A 25018-nucleotide genomic window follows, 5' to 3' on the forward strand; every position below is an offset into this window, starting at 1 on the left:
TAGCAGTTAAAGAATTTGTTCACCATAGAGCAATTTTAATTATTTTATTTTATTTTTACATACTCCAGCCTCCTTGAGGCTGATGCCATTGCTTAATTGAAGAAAGACAATAGTCCTTTGACCTTTTTTGTGGGTCCCGACTATATATTAATCTATTTATAGAGACACGTGTACTTTCTTTGGGCATCACTAAACTCTCGTGGGAGAGTCGTGACACCCAAAAGAGAGTTAACGTGTCTTCTTAAAGAGAGTCATACACGTGGCAAGTCCGGACTCACCGACAAAAGAGTAACACATATTTCTTTTATTAGAGTGTAGGCTAACGAGCGATTGAAACTGTACTGAATTCTGCTATTTCACTGCTGCAAGAATGAAAGCACGTCATTTTATCCAGGGCATTCTGAGTTAGGGCGCTCATTAGTGCGTTGGCTTCTCTTACCGAGTCGACGATGAATTCAGGACGGCTACAGCGCACGTTGCGCACGGATCGGAATACGTCGAGCTCCTGTTCCAGCTTCAGCTGGTCGCATATCGCTGCCGACACGCAGTACAGGCCGCTTTCCTGGCAGCCATCCCTGAAAGCGAGAGGAACATTTGTTGAATATTACCGAGGTTAAAATACTTCGGTGTATGGTATATTTGACATGTATATTTGACACCTTATGTTTAAAACTTACATGGCTGTTTTGTATTGCTGTTCGTTCTGAACTCTATAAATTCAAGTATCCTTGCCTCCTCGTAGCACATGGAACTCCGCAAGATTAGTCATGGTGACTCGAACGCGTACTTTGCTAGGGCGTATTGCGACCTACGCCCCTTAGTCACTTAAAAGAAGCTTGTGGTGCTTTGTGCTTTTGAAAGAGACACCTTCTTGGTCTTCTAATTCTGCGATTTATATGGGTGGCATCAAACATTTTGCGAGCTTTTCGAGCGACAATATGGCAACAAATTTTGAACGAAAGATTGCGAATTGGACTACAGCCTTCGTTTCACAACGTCGCACTGAAATGCTTGGTTATCTTACTCAGTAATTTTCTCGTATTTATTTTTTATTTGTGGCCAACATGAGGCCACTTCGATGCAACGCCTACTTGTCCGACAATATCAGATGCGACGCGCGGGCCGTGGCGAAGCGTCACTTCGTGATGCACGTGGAAAGCGTTTCGCCATTTCGCTTTAGCCCATAACCCCAGATTTCTGTCGCGCGCTCTTGGCGCGTGCGCACTGTGGAACCCATCACGAAAAAAAAAAAAAAAGAATTTTTCACAAAGCTAAGGTTGTGGGGCGCCATGACGAACATCGCTGTGCAAGGGGAATGTGCTCGGTGGGCCATTGCATTATCGCTTCGATAAGAAACACGGATATATGCGTATTATTGTAGCAGCCGGATCCCTTTACGCTTTTTCTGAGAAACGTTACTGCGGCCAAAGCTAGAGAGTTGCGCCTAATATTGAACGGGTCAGTAACATGCCACGGAAGTGGAATGAGACATGCCCCCCTTGTGTAAGTTATTAATATCTTGTTTTACTTTTACATGCCGATACCACGATATGATTATGAAACATGCCGTAGTGGACAGCTCCCGAAATTTTGACTAACTGGCCCGGCCCCGGCAGCCACGTTTTCAATGGAGGCGAAAATGCTTGAGGCTTAGTACTTAGATTTAGGTGCACGTTAAAGAAACCCAGGTGGGCGAAATTTACGGAGCCCTCCTCTAGGCGTGCTTCACAACAATGCCATGGTTTTGGAACGATAAACGCCAACAATTGTTATTAATAATTCGGCTACCTGGCGTTCTTTTTTTTTTGTTTGAAGTGCGCTGACATCGAACAGAACACGGGCCTTTAGCATTCGCCTCCATCGAAATTTGACCGCCGCAGCAGGGGTTGAACTCGCGACTTCCGGGTCAGCAGCAACGTACCGTAACCAGTGTGCCACCGAAGCGGACATTACTCGGCAGTTGCAGCGCGTAGTGAACGCTGCAGTAACATTCCACGGATGTGAATTGATACATGCGGTCCTTTATGTAAGCTGTTCTGAGAGATCATAAGATTTCGAAATGAGTTTTTCCTCGGTTTCTCGGAAGTAGTGTACTCTATGTACATCATTGGAGAGTAATCATTTGGCAATAGTAAACTGGCACTCAGGGCACTCATTCATGTCTTCGTACTCACAGGCACTGCACCACGACTGTTCTCCCTTCGGCTTGCATCTGCCACCGATCCACGTGTTGCAGTATCTCCAGCACCACGTCGCAGGAACTCGGCACAGTGCTGGCCCTATTCCAGGACTGTGAGTGGAACTGCTTCAATATCCGGGCTGGTCGCTGCAAAATGAAACAGGTCACGTATACGGATCAATGAGGCGTTAGGTTACCAATGTAACAGGCCCAACCACTTCACTATTCGCCATGGTGGCAGCTTTATTCGTAATGTGGTGGGTACGGTTGACAGCATCGACACCAGATTTAGACAGACTATCTATACTTGCGCGCGCTTCACGCGATAGCATATATCTAGCAATACCATCAGCTTCGTGGAAATTGAAGTAGGAGATATGATTCTTTCTTCTTTCTTTTATACATAAAGCACATAAAACACATCGTGTTGGGAGACGCCTGCGGAAGGCTTTTCTTCGATGTGTTCTCGAGAAAGGCGTCCCATTGATTAGAGTTGCTAGTACTTGCCGAAAACAATTGATCGATGGCTTTGACAAAGATGGGTCCCTTCTATCGAAACGTCGACCAGCCTGTCTGAGGCACCCTCTCCTCTTAATTCAACCTATCCGAATATCATTAAGGTTTCCGTGTATAGGACCACTTCATAGTATCTTGTCGCGGTGGCCAGTTTGATGGCAGAAAACAATGCCGCCCAGAGCGTTGATATTCTTGGTTCAAAGTCAACGACCAAGAACTGGTGAGGAAATACCCCGCAGTTTAATATAAGCCGCACTTTTGGGAAAGTCTGCAGCAGCCGAAGATCCATATGTGACAAGTGCGTGTAAAATATTTGAAATTTGACGTACCGAACCGTAGATGACCTTAAATGTTCTCACGAGGAGGCCTCGGAAGTCTTGAGTGTCGGTCTGCTCCACCACAACCTTTCCATACTTGACTGTGGTCTTCAGGCTCGGCCAGAATTGCGGTGTCGTCTAATAGAAAGTAAGGAAAACATAACACTATTATTTTTTAATTTGTATATGAAAACAAAGGAGTGCAGGCTACGTTTGAGCCGGCTATCCCAACATCATGATAGTGACATTGAAAAACACACAAAAACAAAATAAGCGAGAAGGAATAAAAGAATACCAAATGAAAACAAGGGTTATTGAGAAGCACTATGTGCGCATACGATCAGGCTTATAAAGTATACCTCTAAGGACAAAGTCCACTACATACAGTGTGGTCACACAAGTTACCGCGGATGGAGTCCATACAGATGCTTTTCATACACTTACACATAACATTACTATGAGATATTTATCATGAAAGAACCAGTAATGTCAATTACAAACAGCTCACCAATCTTGTGTCCACTAAAAAAACGCGACAATCGATAACTGCCCGTATTTGATTGTCAGGGTGCGGCCACACTCAAAGCTTTTTGTTAACTGCGATTGGTAGTCTATCGAGGCTGCTCAAAAGATCACGCCGTTGAACGCGCCGTTCTTCGTATTGCGAGAATTCTGTAATGTCATCCTCCACCGACGCATCGTGGTTATTACGGTGGTTTCACTGTGGGGACGTTCTTTTTTTGACGCGGCGGCCATAAATGAGGTGTGCACGCTTCATCTAGGTGTTGTTGCCCTTTATATAGAGTAAATATTTATATAAAGGAATACATACGTAAGCTCAAGGTGATTTGATTGTAAGGGCGCTTGAAAGGCCGCTTTTCCCCTCACCTAGATATTACTCATACAGAACATTCTCGTGAGTCTTAGGCCACCACTCAGTGGGAATAAGTGATGGTGTTTTGTCTAGTTTACCAACTTGAAGCCTTTTTTAAAGCAATGCACAACGGGTAGACGAATACAATTGACTAAGAAGAAACATAAGATTGCTTCTGTATTCGAGTACTCTTAAGCGAATTCAGAAGAGCCCATGTCACTTCATACTCCTCATTTTTTGTTATCATTATGCCATGTTTTTAAACCAGCATAAGGATGCAGACAAGCTTATCTAGATCCATGCGGGCTTATTGCGGGCACATTGATGTTATTCTTATTACCTCATCTTGGAGAGGACCCAGCGTGACGAGTGTGACAGAGCCACTGCCCGCAAGCATTTCCCAGAAGTCATCGACCGTTTCTGACAGAGGCAGTTGTGTCACGAGGTACGCTTTTCGTCTCTTGAAACCCTGCACAAGCGAGACAAGCGCATTGTGTTACTCACCAAATAAATGCCATGCCCACCGAATATCTGTGCTCCAGATAATTGGCGATAATCATTGTTCGGTCAGCACAGCCATAGGCTTGCACAGTGTTCTCCATCTAGAGAAGCCGAGTTTCGCTGTTCCGCCCCCTCCCTCCCTTTCTCCCTAATCCCCCCATCTGGCAGAATCGCAATGGGTTCAAAAGCAAAAATGAGGTGATGACGTGCTGCTCAAAGCGCTCTGCCTTTGGTCCCTGGTTTTCCGGAGGTAAAGGTGGGAAGCATTCAGCTCTTAGAATAAAGCATGATGGTTTCTCGGCCGCCATTGTCATCGGAAACAGGCATGTCCAAACCCTGCAGCTTAAAGATTGACGGGAAAGGTCTGGCTAATTAAAGGTATGTGGCATGTTTGGCTGAAACAGGGGAGAAACAGGGCAAAGTTTTGACAGAACACAAGACGAAGTGACGACAACAGCGCTCGTCGTGAAGAAATGCCAGCAGCACCGAAAGAAAGCAGACGAAACTGAGCCAAGAAAAAAGACAAGAACAGGAATGATGCTGGCATCCTTCCAGCATCATTCCTGTTCCTGTCTCATTTTTCTTGGCTCAGTTTCTTCTGCTTTCTTTTGGTGCTGCTGACATTTCCTCACGAAGAACTGTGTACCAACTTGCCCAACGAGCCGCTCTAGTGACAACAGCGCTGTTTATACAACCATGAACCAGCTAGTTCAAGGCGCAACCGTAGCAAGCATACCTGGCCCTCCCTTTAAATGATGAAGGGGGCTGCCACCCTCTCTCCTACCACCGTGTGCGAATGCTTATGAGAATACAACCGACTAGAGGCACTTGTCATTCTCAGTGAAAATTGGGTAGCTGGTATTGACTTCTAATGTTCTCACGGAAGGAAATACATTAGAGAAGCTTCAAAGAAATCACCTGTCCCACAGAGTCTACAACCTTAGTCTTATAACCACGTTTAAATGTAGTCCAAGTAATGTTATATCTAAATTCTGCAGTGTGCTACTAAGAAAGCGAAAAGTACTTTTGAATACGTCTCTCTCACTTGCATTATCTATTTGTTTAATTTGCTTAGTCTTGTGTGTGAGGAAAAAAGGCGCAGCTGAAACAATTTCTACTTATGCATCTCCATAGCAGCTGATATAAACCAGAACAGGTGTACTGTCAAACGTTAACAAGACAGGCATAAAATACGCGAATATGGGATATTTTCATCATTGAAGTATTCCCAATCGCCTAAGAACTATGCTGAATTCACGTTTTTCTTATTGAAATCGAAATTCAAATCGTTTATCTTCCATCCTGTATGGTTACTAAATACAGATGTTGGGATCATAGAGTAAAACTCTCATCAAACAGCTTGACGAGTCTACGATTTTTTTCTTTTGGCAGGGAGACATCACATATATGTACACACACACACACACACACACACACACACACACACACACACACACACACACACACACACACACACACATATATATATATATATATATATATATATATACTATATATATATATATATATATATATATATATATATATATATATATATATATATATATATATATATATATATACTTATACATATACAAACCCATATGCATATATAGGAGCATACATAAACTTCAACATGTTTCTACTGACACTTTGGTCTTAGTGTCAACGAAATGAAACAGATATATATTTCAATAGGATACTATGTAGAAACCACATAAACCTTTGTCGGTAAAGTTCTAAGACTGAGTTCATTAAAAAAATGCTTTTAACATTGAAATCATTTGTGCAGCACCCCTTCGAAATAGTCCACCTTGCAGTATATACACAGCTTGCAACGCTTCTTGAGGTCTTGTAAACAGTTGGAAAACGCTTCTTTTGGCAGGGCTGTCAGCTCCTTTTTCGTGGCGTCTTTAATGGCCTCCACGCTCCCCATCCAGCGACCTTTTAGGGCTCTCTTTAGACGAGGAAACAAGAAAAGAAAAAATCGCGTGGGGAGAGGTCAGTCGAGTATGGCGGATGGAGAAGTACAGTAATGCTGTGCTTGGCGAGAAATCTTGTCACGCTGAGAGCAGTGTGCGGCCTTGCATTATCGTGGGGAAGGTTCCGTTGTCCAGATGCCGATAAGTCAGAGCGACGGCGTCGCAGTTCATAACACATGGGATGGAGCATGAGGATATAAAACTCCTGATTCACCATCGGCTCTTGTGGAACAAACTAGTGGTGTATGACACCTGTGGCACCGAAAAAAGCTATCGGCATCGTCTTTGTTTTGGTCTTCTTCGCCGCACCTTTCTCGACGCCAGATGCTTAAGGACCGCCATTCGGCGCTCTGCCTCTTTGTTTGAGGATCGTATTGAAAACATCGTGTTTCGTCTTCAGCAGTGATGGTGCCGACGAATGCAGCATCTTTTTCTGCCTCGGAGAGCAAATCAGCGCTCACTGATGCCCGCGTGTCCTTCTGGTCCGGTGTGAGGGAGTGCGGCACATGTCTGGCATTTAAAGTTCGTTTCCCCAAGTTCTCAAGCAAAATTTGGTGGCATGTTGTCTTACTAATGTCGAGAGCATCCGATAGCATGCGGACTGTAATGTTGCGGTCTTGCTGTACGATCTCCCTGATCCGAGCCACGTTCTCATTCCGTGAGGTTGCAGTGCGCTCCTGCCTTGCGTCGTTTTCCACCGACGTTCTCCCCGAAACGAACTTCTTGTGCCACTCGAAAACTCGAGCGCGTGATAATGTCTCGTTGCCGTAAGCGTCACGAATGAGCTCATACGTCTGTGTGGCTTCTTGCCAAGCTTCACAGAGAATTTTATGTTTACACTCTCTTCGAGGTGGACGTCCATCTCTCCACATTCACTCACAGTAGAATGCGCAAACGACTAGTGACAACGTAATTTCCTACATGTAGTGCCATGTAGCGGGTGCCACAGCAATTAACATAAATAGCTCAGTTTAGCCCGAAAAGATGCCGCTACACATACGCACCAAGATTTGTTTTGGGGAGTCGTTTCTAGAGAAGAAAATAAATCAATCTCGAAACCCTACGGACAAATGTCATCCGTTTTAGTCTTTGGGTTAATTATTTGCAACTTTCGTTGATAGCTTTTAGTTTACATTATTCTTTATTCATGATTATTTTATTTTGTTTTTTTTTTCGCTTTTTTCAGCGTTTATTGCTCAAAATTAGCTTTCATTGGAGCAGATTTCACAGTAATCAATATATTGCTACAAAAGAAAAATACCTTTCGGCAGATCCTTGACAAAGAAGCATTTTGTTTCACCTCTTTCCATATCGTCACTGCTTCTTCACTTCGTTCTCAAATTCAGTTTTTTTTTGTTTACAGAAATGGCGTAAATTGGGAGCTCAAAATTCAGTGGCGATGGAGGACGCTTCCTCTAAAATGATCTTTTTGGCCCAGCCACGGATTGCAATTCAAACACTTATCGACGCATTGAATATGGGAAATCATAAAATGAATTTAAATCAGAAACACTTTCTATTTTGTACGCGAAATAAATTCTGTAGAGCGGCGGTTGGGCTTCAATGAAGAATGCAACGTGCTGTGCACCCAAATGTACACTTTCTCTACATTTCTTAGAGTTGCGCTGTGATGATTATTGCTTGCATGGTAGAATTTCCAATAAATTCGACAGAAAGTTATCCCGTATTGACGAAGGAAGTAAGCAATTAGGGAAGATTAACTTAACCTAAGTAATCTTGTCTGGCCAGAGCGGTGCTTATTTCCAATGTTAGTAATATTATACGGAGTTCAACGTGCCAAAACCCCGATATGCTTATCAGGCACGCCGTAGTGGTGGGCTCCGAAAATTTCGATCACCTGATGTTCTTTAAAGTGCCCTGACATCGCACAGTACAAAGGCCTTTAGCAATTCGCCTCCATCGAAATGCGACCGCCGAGGTCGGGATGGAAGCCGCAACCTCATTTCCGATGTTTCGGTGGCAATTAAAATCTTGACTTAGAGAGGTTATAATTTGCACGAATTTTTGAAGCTTGCACTGCGTTACGTAGAATATGGTGTCTGAAAACGGTAAATGTGAAAATGGGCTGTGCAAAAAGTGTTAATGAGTTAATTCATAAATGGCAGTATAAGGTTTTCGTATCATACATATACCAAATAAAATAAAAGTGTCGGTGCTGGACAACGGTTTCATAAAAGTCGAAAAAACATGGCTGATCCCTCTGTCATAGGAATCGGTAAAACACGAAAGTGACACGGGTCTTCACCGAAGCACTGCTTATTGTGTAGTGATATATGAGAGCTTGTACAATGTCTATCGTGTTTGGCAGCTATAGCACCGTTTGACGTGGATGCACCCATGTTACCAGCATGTCTATACGCGACGACTAACGCCCATGATCATGATTAAACCGTTGCGCATGGTAGCTGAAGGGGTGAACATATATTTGGACACAGCGAATCGTGAATCCCGCGTAAGGATGATATCAACAAGCTCATAATCAACATTGGTACCCGGTATGCCCTTCTTCAAAGCGTCGTCAATTAAGGAGAGAAACGGCACGGTGTGCGCTTTCTAGTAATGGGTAGCCGACGCCTGTGCTCATGCATACATAACACACACTGCGCTTCAGCAACACGGGAAGTAGAGGTTCGTAGCCTGAGCCGCAAACGCGTGCGTCCCGCTGGCCTCTGTCTCGCAGGCGCTGCTCTCGCTCCACCAAGGCACGACATTCGCCCGTCGAACTCGCGTCCTTTCTGCAACGCATATTGCAGCAGTTTTGTTAGTCGGTGCTCTCGCAATTGAAGCAGTCGGCGGCGGAGAAATCCCGTTGGCGCACGTGGGAGCTGCACTACTCCGATGAGCCGACGCACGCTAACACGAAGTCAAAGGCAAAGAACGTAACTGCGTCAAGGGTGCATCGGCGACGCCAGCGCGGCCAGTCTACCTCTCTGGTATCGAGACGCTTTAACCATGACCTCCGATGTCGCGTGCAATCTCGGAGTAAGCGCTAGTAAGTGTCGATCGTAAAGCATTACTTCTTTTCACATCTCACAGACGGCGGCACCGCCCCGCTCCACCCGCCGCGAAATAGAATGTGTGAAAGATATAAGGCGCGTTCGCGCCGCATCTAGCATCTCCCGAGTTAGCTCTAGTCGGTAGAGCGTCGGGCGCTTGCCGTCGCGGCCGCAACGTCGTGGGTTCGATTCCCAGCGGGGTAACTTTTCCTTGGTTTTTTTCTTTCTCACCCGTTGGTGTCCATTTTATCAACGTCATATCCGTGACGGATGTACTTGGTGGACCCCGGCATAAAACACTTTTGTGTTAAAATAAATAGTCCAATCCAACGGTCTAGAATCGCTGCTCAAAAGGTCGTGTATGTTTAAATTAGCTAAAAGCTTACATCCACATATATGGCATTGATATAGTCTGTCTTTGATCCATCAGCTGTGACGCTCAAGAACGGCCTCCTGCTGTCACCTGCGAATAGAAAAGATACAGCAGGCGTCAGCGGCACATACTTCACATTTCATGACGCGTATAACCGCGCTCTACTTAAGCTTACATGCTAAAATCTTTGACGATCGATTCTTGGGAGCATTTTTCCCGTCCCGTGCATTGTTGTACTCCTCCGGCGCAGGAAGTGGGCATATCCGGGCGAGTTCCTTAATAAGAAATAACAGGAGACCATTATATATATATTTTTTTGAATTACCTCACAGGCATCAGGAGGGCATCAGAGTCACTACTGGGCGTTAGAAGAGAGAAAAAAAAGAACTATACACGGTGCTTGAAATTTGAATATTATGTCTAAACCATAATGAATAATTAATAAAACAAACATAATACATAAAACATCATGCATAATACATAATCTACACATATCTCTGTGTGTTAAATGACGACCTCTATGAAATGTGCAATCAGTTAGTGACGGAATGTCTCAGGGTTAGCCAAACAAGCAAGTTTATCTGCCAGGTTATTGTGTAATCTAACGGCGTGTGGAAATTCTAATTATCTGAAGGTTGAAGCGTGACCATATATCCGTGTAAAACTCAAATGATTGTGCAATCTTCTGGACATGCGGCATGGGACATCGAAGTGCGTTGTGGACGCGTTGTTGCTATTTAAGAGGCTTTAGGAGGTCGATTATTCCATGCTATAAATAATTGAAGTCTGTCTTCGTCATAAAAGGCACACTGATTTGCCGTTATAGGTGCGTGTTACTTTTTGAAGCCCTACAACACTTCGAAACTTCCCCGGTCTTCAACGCTAACCGCTCTGAGGGCGTTGTTGCGGTTTCTTCCCGTGTACTTAGATTTAGATGCACGTTAAAAAAACCCAGGTGAAAGCGTCTTTGCGAAAGCGGGAAACCGTGGCAATACACAAGATAGAGAAGACCATCCCCTGGCGCAACAGGCGTCTTGGGCAGCATTCGCGGAGCGGCGCCGACTGCTTGGAGAGTAAAAAAAAAAAAGCGGCGATCTCGGGCAAGGAAGAAACGCGTAAATGGCGTGCTATAGAAGACGCTGAGCCAAGGCTTAGTGAATTGTGTGGTCGGCTGAAGAAGTATGCAGCTCCAGAGGGGGCTCGACAAGCAGTGAAATGAGGCACGATGAGCCAAGGGGCTCGTCGGATTGTGACGTGCCATTTCGGGCTTTGACGTATCGGCACTCGGGCTTTGGTCTTTGCGTCAGCGTAGTGTAAGTTACTCTCGGAATTTTTGTTACGGGAAAGGCATACGCTTGGGTTAGTTAAAACCGATAGAGTTGGTATTTTGTGCAAGTTTAACGCGAGAATAACCGCTGCAGAACACTAAAACTTACCCTACATCTATTTTCCCATTCATAAGTGCTAAACGAGGTATTGAGGAGCGCGGAACTGAATATATTTGGGCGGGGTTTAGCAAGCATGCATTTTTGCATCGCAGCTTTGCGTGAGGGAATACGGCGCTACGCATTCCGCTGTAGTGCAAGCCTGCAGCCATTAATTAAAGTGTTCAGGGGCGTAGCCAGGGGGGGGAGGGGTTGGGGGGTTCAACCCCCCCTCCCCCCCGAAAATTTTCAGTGTTGCTTGCGTATATATACATGCGCACATACAAACGCACGCACGAACATAAAGAAAGTATGGATGAACCCGCCCCCCCCCCCGAAAAAAAAATTCTGGCTACGCCCCTGAAAGTGTTGGAAGTGCATTGCTTCATGCTACACTGGTCAACTTTTCCTCTGCACCAGACAAGGGTCCACGCAGCCGCGCACACACATAGTGACATTCCCAATTACACACATTCACACTCCTGGAGGCCGTACTACGAATATGCACTGACAGTACGGAATGGATGAAACGTTCATAGCAGTATTACCTCGTACTCAAGCTCTATGGCACTCTTTCCGGTTGCTGCGCTCTTGGCCTTGAGCTTCTGGTACAGAGCCACAAACTCTTTTACGGACAGCTTGTGATTTTTCGAGCACAGTATCTCCACCAGAGCCATGTACGCGAAAATGTACTGCTCCTACAAAGAGAGGTAAGTACACAGGGTGAACAATTTCATTTGTCCCAAGCGCTTCTCGCTGTTGTTTATCTTCAAACGCAGTATGCTGCATCATAATCCATCCAGAAATCAATGTAAGTGAGCAATCAACATCAATTCCAGCATCAGTTGTAGTCGAGTGTCTGCTCGTGGTAACAATGGGCGGCGCTAAGGACATCCTAGGTCATGACAAAAAGAGCACAATAATGTCTACGGAAGTACGTGGTTGGGAATTCAGGGCTCAGGCGTCAAGAAAAAAAATGGGGTGGCATGACAGAGCGCAAGAGCGTTGTTTCTTTTGGAATAAAAATAAGTGTTGAAATGTTCATTATTAAACGTTTTTTTTTCTGTACGCTCTTCATAATTCATTTCAATGATGATGATAATGATGATTATTATGAAAACATTTTTTATTAAAGTGCAAAGAAAATGGGGAGGGTCCCTATTCCGGGACTCCTATGAAAATCTTAATGAGAAACGCACTTGATAGATATATTTTTACAGTGCAAAGAGTTGAGGCTGGCTTGAGCTACGGTTCCGGAGAATAATCTGGCATTTTGACTTTTTCAGAACTCGGAAAAGTTGTTGACCTTCATAATATGTAAAAATTACTATTCAGAACTTTTCATTTGAATTTGTGAGTTTCCACAGCCAACGATAAATCAGGCATTTTCACGGGCAACAATACCAGTGGAATAGGCCAGCGTTTTTCTTTTCATTTGTGATTTCTTCATAATGGACAAAGGTTTTTTGCTTTTTTCTCGTGTTATCAGAAAACCCTGCTTGAGGCTAAAGGGTGGTACCGGTAAATTATCGCCATTGCGAAGCCATAGAGAACAGTTATTGCCTATGTCTGAAAATCGAAGACAGCAATACACCAGATATTCCTAGCTCTGTGTGCGCAGCCACTTGCATATGCTATTAAGTGCGCAGTACTTTAGGGGCCCGGGTTGTCTTATGCTGCCGTATGATGTCATTGCTTGACGTAACGCAGGCAAAACCACGTATAGCATAGCCATCTGTAGCGCATTGAGCGCGCGCTCGCGCCAAGGAGAAGTCTTCTTCCTCTTGTTATTCGGGTGCCTTACTGCTGCTTGCCCTATTGAAATATTCTACATAGATAGATAGATAGATAGATAGATAGATAGATAGATAGATAGATAGATAGATAGATAGATAGATAGATAGATAGATAGATAGATAGATAGATAGATAGATAGATAGATAGATAGATAGATAGATAGATAGATAGATAGATAGATTAGATAGATAGATAGATAGATAGATAGATAGATAGATAGATAGATAGATAGATAGATAGATAGATAGATAGATAGATAGATAGATAGATAGATAGATAGATAGATAGATAGATAGATAGATAGATAGATAGATAGATAACTTTCTTGTACACCGAGGGAGGAGAGCCGGGTTTTACCCCGACGGGCCCCTGCGGGCCGCTCCCACGTTGGAACAGGCAGGGAGTACCTGCCTGCGGCATCGTGGGCCCCTTGGATTGCCCGAAGCTGACGGTGACGATCCGTACTTTTGATGGCGGAATAAAACCCTTGCCTTGGGATGATTTGTGCCTTGAGTTCCTTGGGTATGTGGGGGCAGTCCCACATCATGTGCTCAAATGTACACACACACCCACAGTCCGGACAGTCAGGAGATATATTCATATAAATAGATACATTAGCTGGGCAAGGGTAAACCCCTGTCTGTAGTAGTCTGAGCGTAACTTCTTGTCCTCTGGTAAGATGCGAATGGGGTGGAGGAAAGACCCTACGACTCAGACGATAATGTGAAGTGACTTCGTTAAATGTCGCTAGAACGTCCCGCGACCCTCGATCAGCCGCACCCCCATCCAGAGCATCGGCCCCGGGTATAATTCTAGCTATTCCACGTACTTTTCCGTCTAATTCTGTAGGAAGTCTATGGAATGAAATATGGAATTAACCTATTTTCTTAGAGAATCATACAGCAAACATATGGAGTTATTACGGTGTCCACTGGAACGTTTCAGTAGGGTATCTGCTTAGTACTAGGGCATGTGACTGGGTGGCACTGATTATGCACACCGACTGTGTGACTGGTTGGCACTACAAAAAGTACTGCTTGACTGCGGAATTTTGTGCGCCGTGGGAATTCTGCTTCACGTGTTTGCACGTTATGAAGCATGGCATAAAGTGCGCGTGGACAAAATAAAGACGAAGAATGCCTTCTTACCAGGGACTCGACTAGGTTGACCCTACTCTGGCGCATCGCGTGCAAATGGGCGACGAGGTTGACTTCGCCCTCTGCTTCCGCTTGCGAGAGCATGCTGTCCACCAAGATCAACGTTCCCGTGCGGCCGATGCCCCCGCTGAAGAGGGAAAAAAGATCAAAAACGAAATGGGCGAACCTGACCCACGATCATAAAACAAAAAGCTGTTCGGGAGGGGTTGTGACGAAAATAAGATGCCTGATAAGTTACCTCATAAGGGTTGCAATGTCGGCTTGTTAATGAATCATTTCAATAGCTTTGATGTAGCGCGAAACGCTGCACGGACACGAGAAGGGTGCGCTGTGTGGTGCCCCTATGTGCCTTCTCCGGTCCATGTGTCGTTTCACGCTACATCAAAGCTGGTCAAAAGTTATCTCATAGTGTCCCTTTCAAGGCAGCCAAAGTTGTGCTGTTTAGCATCAACTGTCAACGCACCTGTGTACGAGGGACTCCAAGTTTAAACGCTGACAAACATAATTATGCGAACAAGCATTGATTTTTTCGCTTAATTGCGTAAATATGCGGCAAACTACCGCCCTCATAGGTGGGGAGGGACACTAAAAAAGCATGTTGCATTGCACCTTGTTAGAGAAGGCGAACCTGCATGTCAATGCAGGTTTTGTGTGTAGCGCCAAGCACGAATTGGTAAGAAAGAAGATGCATGTCAAATAAGAAGATGCATGTCAAATAGAAACAGTGCTGCTGGATAAAGTTACATATTATGTGCAAAGTGAAAATGTCGATAGTATTGCAGAAGTTAGCATGTTAGCTGAAACCAAATGTATTTGCTGTAATTTGCCAGCTATGCATTCAGTGGAAACAAAATAGCCCTTCCGTAATCCTCGTCTGGTATGGCGCTATGGCGGATATCCTCAGCCTAGCCTGAATAATACAACTATTTGAAAAGACAAATTGTTGTGTTATGTACGTTTCTTTTGAAATTGATGTTTCTCAAATGAAATAGATTTGAGCGCAAACAGACGATACACAAGAAGACAAGACGACTACACGAGTGCTCCAGAATGAACCAACGTGCCCAACAAAGCATTTCATTATGTTTCTCAATTTGCACAAGCGAATTCGTGATAATGCGGACAACTTCGCCGTAAAACACTACAGAGGAACCCACTTGGAAAACAGTGTGTCACTACTTTCTCTTTAATAAGCATGTTCAAAGTACCACTGGCTTAAATATAGTTGGCAATGTTGCAAGACGCGATCAGCTGTTCGACTTCGAAGGCTTATGCTCTCAGAACAGCATGTATATTGTTCAGGTATATGCATACTAGTAGCAATGCGGGAATTATTGATTTGGGAAGGAATCATAACCAACAACCTTCACCTACTCTGACACTGTCAGGTGTTTGCGAAACCATTCAAGTCTGCGCTGGAGGATATCGCCTTCAACCTCAGCGAGTAATAGACCATTTATTAAGCATCAAATGCAGATGACAACAAAATGGGGTACCCCATCATAGCTAAGTAAAGGCATTGTATTAAGACCCAACATAAGCCTCAGTCTCGCAACGCTTAGCCAATATTCGCTCCCCCTAATCACAAAAAAAATCACAGCATATCCACGGAGTGAATGATGATGAGTGGGCGAGGCTGCGGAGGTTCATCGGTAAACCGTGAATCTTCCGTGAATTCTGCCCAGTACATCATCACCGACGTGAGATCGGGCGCGTTTATACTAAAGGTTCGATGAGTTATGACGACTTGCAGCTCACTTTAATTTTACATGTACGCTGTGAATTTTCATTGTTTAGAAAACCATTGCTTTAGAAAACACCTTGCGTCTTTCGTTAAGCAGCTGGCGTCTTTTTCGTTTTGCTTTAGAAACATCTGGCGTTCTTTCGTTTTGTTTTTACAAAACATCTGGCGTCTTTCGTTGGTTTATTTCATCAATCAACGGCGTTTTGAACAAAATTTTTATTGTTTAATCACGCACAGGAGAAATCTCACCAGGCACTACCTTGGAGGTAAACAATGGCTGCTAATGGGAATGAGAGACAGAAGAAGTCGGCTTTTAGCTAACACTTACACTTCTACAGAGACAGAAGAATTCGGCTTTTAGTTAACGCGCACGCTGCGAATTTTTTATTGTTCAACAACGCACAGGAGAAATCTCCCACCGGCACCACCTTGGAGGTCAAAGGGTAAGACTTGTTACTCACTACTACGAGCACGACGAGGGACGAACGGGTGCCGCCTTAAGGAGCTTCGCCCCTAAAAGTACAAAAGTTTCTTCACTGCCCCGTGGGCGGAGGAGCGAACACCATCCCTACGCTGAGCGTAAGTTACAACAAATCGTGTTGTTTAGCGCTGTCGCGGCATGACGCTTAGTCTGACGTCATCAATTGTCGTTTTTGCGTAAAACGGACAATACAACGTTTGGGAACGCTAATGAAAAGTCAAATTAATCAACAGTGCCTCTAGGTTATGGAGCGAAAAATACTTTTCCCCTTTGCGTTGTTCTCGACTACATTGTTTCAAGGAGGTATTGGTAGGTCAACTACTCGTAATTTCGGAAAGATGTTAATTAGGGCTCTGCGGATAGCGGGTTATGATACGGGTTCTCACTATCACACTTGCTCATACCTGCAATGAACAATGATAGGGTGGTCGTCATGTGGCTGGAAATCCCAAATGCGCCTGAGGAATGGCAGCAAAGCGTCTGGGTAGAGAGGAACGCCGTGGTCTGGCCACGTGGTGAAGTGAAACTGAACCACCGTCCGTGCCTTGTTTTCCTGGTGAAGTAGAAGGGATAGCATTAAGTACAGTTGTCTTGTAACTAAGACCTTCCTAGAGTATCGGATCCATATGAAAGCTGCAGCTTTGTAACTAAAAGAAAAAGTTGTGCTTGATAGTGCGCATTCATTTTCCGAAGAAAAACAGCGCACAAAAAAAACGTAGACAAGAATGAGAGGGGTGTTGTGGCCACAGCGCTGGTGTCTTCTCCCTCTTTCTTGCCTACGTTGCTTTGTGCTCTATTTTCTTCAGAAAACGAAGTTGAGCTTTCTTTAGTGTTTACTTATCTGACTTGAAAAACGGCTTTCGTGTGAAAGCTGTGAAAACAATATTACAGCATTGATTATGAACTCACATTTGCATAACTCGCGTTCGGGCTCGAAGCAGGTTTTCAGGATTCGTATTTTGTTATGAATTTCTAATATAAAAATGACGCGGAGAGTACGTATGCCATGATGATGATCTCACGTTATTGTGACGGTGAAGAAAGCAGTCGCAGCTGGTAAAAAGATCAAACTCTCTGTTTGGGCGAACTTGTGACCAGAAAAAGAATGACCCCCGAAGTGCAACAGTGTCGGCGCGCACAGTCGTCGGATGTCGAATAATTTGATCATCAGTGAAACGCGTCGTATTTTATACATCATTCATTGAACCTTCCAGCGTTATTTCTGGTGCTTGCGTAAGCTCTCTAATAAACTTGACTATACGCGTGCTGCGCGTAATCTTAACATAATGATTTAAAACGCAAGCGAAGCTTCCCAAACGTTGCAGCGTGGTCTGCGCCGAGTGTTCTAATAGTTTTGGAGCAGGAATAGATCGAAATAAAGCCCTAAACGTGCGTGGCAATAGTGTCGTCCTTCGAACTTTGTTTTCAAGTAAAATATAAAGCGATCTTTATATTCAAGAGCAGTATATAGTATTTAGAAACAATGTGTTTACATGCACATGGTTCACAATACGACGGCAGAATCAGCTGGTTGTTTAATCTTTCATTCAACTCACCTCAAATTATTCGTACCACTTTCTTAGCAATTAAAATTCTTTAATTCCAGATTACCGTTTTCTGGAGCAGGCTCTGTTTGCATTATTTTATATATAACTGATTATGCGACATGCAGTTACATTTTCTTATGAGTGGCGTCGTTTTCGTTCTCGTGCTTTTCGCAAATGTATAGCTGTTTAAACAGCATAATTTTGCTTTGATAATCCGATGCGTTTTATATATTGTTTATTGTATCTTTCAAGGGATTTTCAGCTGCGGTACATTTCCACATTCTTATTGCTAAGCAGTCAGTAACCCAATCCCCTCTGCAATGTTCTTGATTTGAAAGTCATCTTTGAAAATGAGCAAGAAATCAATGGACAAATATACGACGGAATAGGCGCCGAACGTTCAGAAATGCTGGACCTCTATGCATTCTGGCTAATGACATGTATTCTTTGAGATCGTACGTGCGCTACGCACCGGATATTGTGTTGGAGGGTAGCAAATGTACTCTTACTTGCTGAACTCTGCGTGAGCAAGCAATGGTACTGAAATAATGCCCACGGGAGATGTTCAACATTAACACTGTGTAAAACATTGTAAACGGACTTCGAAGTGTCATATATGATTTGAAACCCGAACATATGATTCGTTCATACAGGCTACTTTGATTACACTCACTTGTAATTAACAGACAAATATAGCTGACACAAAATTACACTTATGAAGGAAGCCAGTGAATGTGTAACTGTTAAAATAACAGCGTTCGCCGCAATAAAAAGAACCAAGAAAGCAAGACACTTGTTCTAATGCACGTTATTAGTTTTCATATGTTTTATCAGCCTCGACACCTCTTTCAATTCTTGGGTTTAAGTCTTATAGGGATTTAATACTCACCAGAAAAAAACGAACACTCACCAGTGAAATTTCAAATTCACGCACTACAAAGTCGACCTGAGTGTCTGTCTTCATCAGTGTCACCACAAATTTGCCGTACTTCTGCGAAGTCTCTGGCCAGTACTGTTCGCACTTAGTCTGCAACGAGAGATCCGGCAAAACATTGAGAATTTCACTTACGATCAACTACTATATTTTGTTGAATTTATCACCACTAATGCACAGTTCACAAAATAGTGAAGGCCGTCATGTTATGCGGAATGGTTGTTAACGAATAAATTCTAGCGTTCTACACATGTTGGTGCTTGTGCTGATTTGCAGTTCTTTTCCAGGATATTTGACAGACGAAACACATTTCAGAGAACCGAGGCTTCCGCAACACAAGTTCTACCAGCGTAGGTAAATGAGGGAGTTATTCAACACTGGCAGGTGCGCTTATCTTTCCTTGCAAAAAAATAAGGTTGCGTAGTTTGTAAAACCGTAAGATTCACGGGAAGCGAAGCATGGAAGGCCTTTGGCTACAGATGATCTAAAGCGGTTACACGTGGCGCATGACGCGGCATTTCAACAAGTCTTCTGAAATAGCATGATGAATTTTGACAGCATTGCATTTATCAATATGAGAAACGTGATCGTATTTTTATTCTACTCTCTTCAGTCACGTTTAGCTTAGAATGAATATAAAAGATGTAATTGAACTTGACACATTGTCGTAGGTAGTTTTCATTCTTCTTTGCCACCTAACAAGCAATATGACTCGTCTTTAAAAAGAAATTTAAACTTTAACAGAGCTTCTAAAATTGTTCAGATACGCGCTTACCTTTTCTTGCTCTTTGAGGTTGGTCAGCATTATGATTTTGCAAGATCCTTCTTGCCAGACCATCCGCCAGAAATCTGTGAGCGACGTCTGCTTTGGACCTACACGTTAGTGTAATAAATAATAAAGGTAAGTGATCGCTGGGTTGGAAGGCAAGAGCATTTAGAACGCGAAAAGTGGGAATGCGCTCCGAAATAATTTCAATTCTTGGGAAATGATGCTGACCTGCTGTGTGGTACAAATAACTTTCTTGACCCTCTACAGCATCTTGAAATTTGGCCGGCATAAATTGAATTGAATTTTTCTACCTTGTGTGCAGCAGAAAAAATGCCGTAGCGAATGAGGTACCAGGGATATTATAAGCAAAACGCTACCCAACATACAGAGACTCGACGTCACGGCACAATAAAAGGAAATGAGAAACGCTTTTGGGGTAGCTACGCAAAATAACGTATAATGCGCTTTCGCGCATTGCTAGGTCTAGCGTACGACGGTCACATTCGAACAAGGTCATTCGAACCTCATTCCAAGGGGCAAGAATCTAGAGAGGTTGTCAAGAGCCTGACGACGGAGAGAAATTTTGTGCAATGCTGCCCTCCGCAATCCGTCCGCCGGCGCGCTATCACGAATACTAAATGCTGCCGAATAACAGTTGCAGATGAAAAAAATAACATCAGGAAAGGAGATACCTTGCGTTGCAATGTACTTTCGTGGGCACCTGTAACCCTGTGGAGAAAAACACAATAACATTGCAAAGCATTAGCGCTTTTTTTATTCACCTATTTATGCGATGACAATCGGAGTAAATTCCCACACCTTCTCCCCACTCCCTCTTGATTCCAGAGCAGAGCTCTCTCAGCTGCGTAGCCGCTGTCAGTTGCAGAAGGGAGTCGAAGGTTGGCCGTAGCTGCCTTGCCTCATATCGTGGTTGTTCACACTTCTCAAGGATGGAGACGACTCCTTTCTTTGCAAAACAATTCGATATTTATATACAGGGTATATATACAAGGTTACATGGCAGCTATGTACATTGGAACTTTCGCAATAAAACTCGGCAGAGCCGACAAGTGCATAGCACCGCTCCTGCGACAAGAACCCCCGTGAGGAGCCGGGAGCCAGGTTTTAACCCCTGATTGCTCCTCCCAATTCTCCCCACGGCAAATCAAAACAACTCAGCCCGCTTATTGGGCCACCCGTAAATTGGTCTGCCGGAGGCCTCCACCCCCCCTCTCTCTCTGAAGCCTTTTGAGCCACCAGCCTGAGAGAGAGACGTGGAAGACGTCCGGCAAACGACATTCTCAGAAGTGCACTCAGAAAAACATACACGATGGTGGCGCCGTTCAGTTACCCTGCTCGTGTTCATACACTGTGCGGCCGGTTAACTAGCCGAGCCATGCCGTCCCTCCTCGGAAACATCTCGCATCCGCTGACAGGCTTTTAACAGACACTTTGCGAGATTTATCTGTGCCACGTGCACCGTCCTCGGCGACATCTCGTCTCCGTCGACAGGCGTCCACGGATCCTATGCGAGATTTACGGTGTCACAGTCTTAGCTTCCTTCGCACCGCTTCGCGGACCCCCCGCGGGCTGCAGGCCGCTGCGTTGGTCGTTAAACCGATGGTCAATAGGGCGCGTCTTTTTGTCCGAACGGTTATGGGCAGCTGGGAAGTGTTCTTTTGTCCCCGCGCTTCGACTCTCGACTCCGAGGCTGGCTTCTTGGAAGCCGCCTTCTGGGGTTCAGACACAACTATCCCCCCCGTTCTCGACACGCCGGACCTTACACGCCCTTCCTAAGATTCACGTACGCGCTCCGATGTAGCTACGTGAATAACAACAACAAAAAAAAAGGGACGGCGCTAAAACGTCACCCGAGCCCGCGGCCGCACCCCGCGGTTCTCTGAACGCCAGAGGCGTTTCCGCGACACGCACAGTATTTCCTCGGCTGCTCCCTCTAAGCTGTACTGGACGGACGCCATCATCACCAAACAAACAAACCAAAAACGACCCGAGGTCGCTGAATACATGAGTAAATCAATAACACAAGCAAATCACACAACAAGAAAACTTGCGAATGCTTGGAAAGTCACAGAACAAAAAAAAATACACTTCACTGAAACACACACTTCAACACATAGTGCTGATCAAATGTCTCAGAGTTCTCGCACGTCACTCTTAACTGTCCACCACGTGCCTAGTCCTCTCGCGTCTTATCAGCCCCCGAAGCACCGCTGCCATATCCCCAGCGCCCCTTAGGTGCCCTTTACAGTGCGTTCGCGTCAGGGATGATAGTGGGTGGTGGCCAGAGGCCACGGTCATCTATGCGTCGAAGAGCCAGAGACTGAACTCCCGGATCCCAGCTCAATGCAAAGGTCTCGCGGGCTTCCGTTGGAGAAAACCAGCGACGGTCAAACGCGACCGACGTCTCAGCGCCGTTCTCCGCGCGTTGCGACAGGCAGGCCTCAGTGGCGACTGCGAACACGCCTCTGAAGAGCCCATATGGCTTTTCGAGATCTGATCTTATCAATGGCGCTGTTTCACACAGTGCGGTCCCGTGCCGTCGAGACACCCCCTCAGCCTCCGCGGAACCCAGAATTCGGTTCGGAACTCGCCCTCCCGTTAGTTCAGTGGGCGGCCTAGCTACTTCCGCGCAATTTGGCCCGTAGCTTAGGTAGTGTCCACACGAACCTAGTACGTCCCGGGGCTCCGTTTCTGTGGCCGGTGAACTCAAAACATTGCTCACCGCACGTTTCCCAGGGTCAGGTGCATGACAACTGGAACCTACAACGCGTCCCAAGTCGCGTACTGACGGACGCGTCACACTGCACTCCCCCAACTTGAGAAGCTGGTCTGCTTGTCCTGTCGTTTCCCCTTTGAAGTACCTGCTTTTTCGGGTAAAACCCGCCCGCACAACATCTTCGCGCTGTCTCCCTGAGATCACGTTGGGTTCACCGCCGAGCGGGCCCCCGTTCCTCCCAAAAACCTTGCTGGCTCGGCTGCGCTTCCGTTTTCCGACCTGAACGGACATATTATAAGATGGGGATGACGCCGTGGAATGCGCTGTTGCCGGCATCGGCGCACCTGCTACCTCGCTAGCCGCACCTCCCTCCTCGGAGAATACGCCTTTTAATTCACTTCTCGGGCAACGCGGGCGCAACTTACTCACTTGCACTAGATTTCGGGGCCCTGTTGGCACCCGCACAAAACACGAGCGCTCGCGGTGTCGCTCAACAATGCCGTCCTGTCCCGGAAACATCTCGCATCCGCTGACAGGCTTTTAACAGACACTTTGCGAGATTTATCTGTGCCACGTGCACCGTCCTCGGCGACATCTCGTCTCCGTCGACAGGCGTCCACGGATCCTATGCGAGATTTACGGTGTCACAGTCTTAGCTTCCTTCGCACCGCTTCGCGGACCCCCCGCGGGCTGCAGGCCGCTGCGTTGGTCGTTAAACCGATGGTCAATAGGGCGCGTCTTTTTGTCCGAACGGTTATGGGCAGCTGGAAAGTGTTCTTTTGTCCCCGCGCTTCGACTCTCGACTCCGAGGCTGGCTTCTTGGAAGCCGCCTTCTGGGGTTCAGACACAACTATCCCCCCCGTTCTCGACACGCCGGACCTTACAATCGGAATCAGTACAATTTGATGGAGTACATCTGACTGGAGTAAGAAAATGAGTAAGTAATAACTCACGGCACTGCAACATTCCTTGCGGCACAATTAATAAACAAGCGATGCAGTTGGCACACTTTTCTATTGCGACGGCGTGTACTTCGCATACCCACAACTTTTCAATCAAGTGAGAACGATGAGTTCTTAGAATCTCAAAAGCGATGGTGTAGAGCAATTTTCATTTTCTCCCATAGAATTCTTTATACAGAACTGCTAAACCTTATTAGTAATACTGTAATAAAACAATAGGAAAACTTATGTCTTGTGGCTACTTCTGAGCGTGCAGATATTATAAAGAGGACTTGTTCTTTCTTCGGCGATACTGGGGAAGGTATGTGCGCTTGTACTAATAGAGCATTTTTTCTGCTACTGATAGGTATTAAAAGCGATGTAAGAGCTCTTACCGATACATAACTTGCATTTATATAATCCGTGGTCTCGAAGTCTGGCAATGGAACAAGCTTCACTCTGGAGTGGTCATCTACAAAATATTTAAGAATGAAATACCGTATATAACCGCGTTGTTTATGTTGAACAGGTTTTAGAACAAAGAAACACTTGAAGAAAAAGAAAACAGCGATTGTACCAGTACGTGAAACCATGATTCTACTTCTATTTCGCGCGTTATTGGACACCGAAACAATACAGAACGTTGTTTTCGGTCTTGTTGGCTGACCTATTACCCAGAAGGACGCTGTGGAAGGCGTCCACTGTTTCATTTAGGTTCTCGTTCAGGTGAAAAGTCAAACAGAACCAACTTAGATCGTGCATATGAAGAACAACACGTATATGAAGGGCGTAGTCAGAAATATTTTTCAGCTGCCGGTGTGTGGCCGGGGGAGGGGTTTCAACCGCCTTTTCTGAATGTTTGTGCGTACGTTTGCTGTGCGCGTGTGCGTGTACGCATGCAAAATTAAAAAAAAAACACTTGGGGAGGTGTCCAACACAATGAGTTGGCGGGATAGTTGATGCGAATTTATAGTGCGGGTGGGAAAGCTATTTAACGACCTCCTCTCCCCCGTTCCCTCCTAGGCGGCGACTATGAGGCATAAGGTGCGACATGGTGGCGATGATAGATTTCGCTAACGGCCGTTTAAGCGGTATCACCTTCTTCATCGTTGTAAGCGGACGTGCAACAGACTTAAGTGACAGTAACGTTGTGGTGGGAAAAGTTTTAGCATTTGTTAGCAGTGCCTGGACGCGCAAGTGAGTGCATTTTTACAGGTGCTTAGTACAGTTTCGCCCAAAAACTCGCCTGGCATAAGCGCTACTTATGTACATCAGTCGTGTCTTACACGGCAGAATGTTCCCGTAGCGATTCTTCGGCTTATTTTCAGCCTTTTTCGCTACGTCCCATGGATGAAGTTGTCCCTTCGGTGTAGTCTGTAATGAGAAATGTAGGCAATGGTTAGCTCATGTCGTTCCCGATTAAAGAAAAAGAAACGTTGGTAGAGTATAGAAGAACAGCGCGTCAAGATTAGAGTGGAAAGTCACATGGCAAGGCGAAATATCTGATACAAGCTCTAAACTGCGTAATAGGGCAAACACTGCCATCTATATTTGTATATATGAGGGACAGAAGGAACAAGCGGGAGGACAGCGTAATTAGCCAGTTCTTGGACCGACTGGCTACCCTGCGCTGTCGTAAGGGGAGAATGAAATATACTAGAAAAGGACAGTAACGCGCTGTAAACATTTCCTTACTTTACCTCAGCTAAAATTTCGTACAAACTATTT

At 45.1% G+C, this 25018-nt stretch overlaps 1 protein-coding gene across 1 annotated transcript in view; it reads right to left on the reverse strand.

Annotated features, from left to right (window-relative positions):
• LOC119405297 (receptor-type tyrosine-protein phosphatase kappa) overlaps positions 1-25018 on the reverse strand; it is a 227174-nt gene that overhangs the window by 1005 nt on the left and 201151 nt on the right. The window contains exons 40-41 of the mRNA XM_049419250.1: positions 2175-2326; positions 440-575 (exon numbers count right to left, since the gene is read on the reverse strand). Of these exons, the coding sequence (XP_049275207.1) occupies positions 440-575; positions 2175-2326 (288 nt within the window). The remainder of the gene's footprint in view (positions 1-439; positions 576-2174; positions 2327-25018) is intronic.

This window comes from Rhipicephalus sanguineus, chromosome 9 (assembly GCF_013339695.2).
Source record: "Rhipicephalus sanguineus isolate Rsan-2018 chromosome 9, BIME_Rsan_1.4, whole genome shotgun sequence".
Taxonomy (NCBI): Eukaryota; Metazoa; Arthropoda; class Arachnida; order Ixodida; family Ixodidae; genus Rhipicephalus; species Rhipicephalus sanguineus.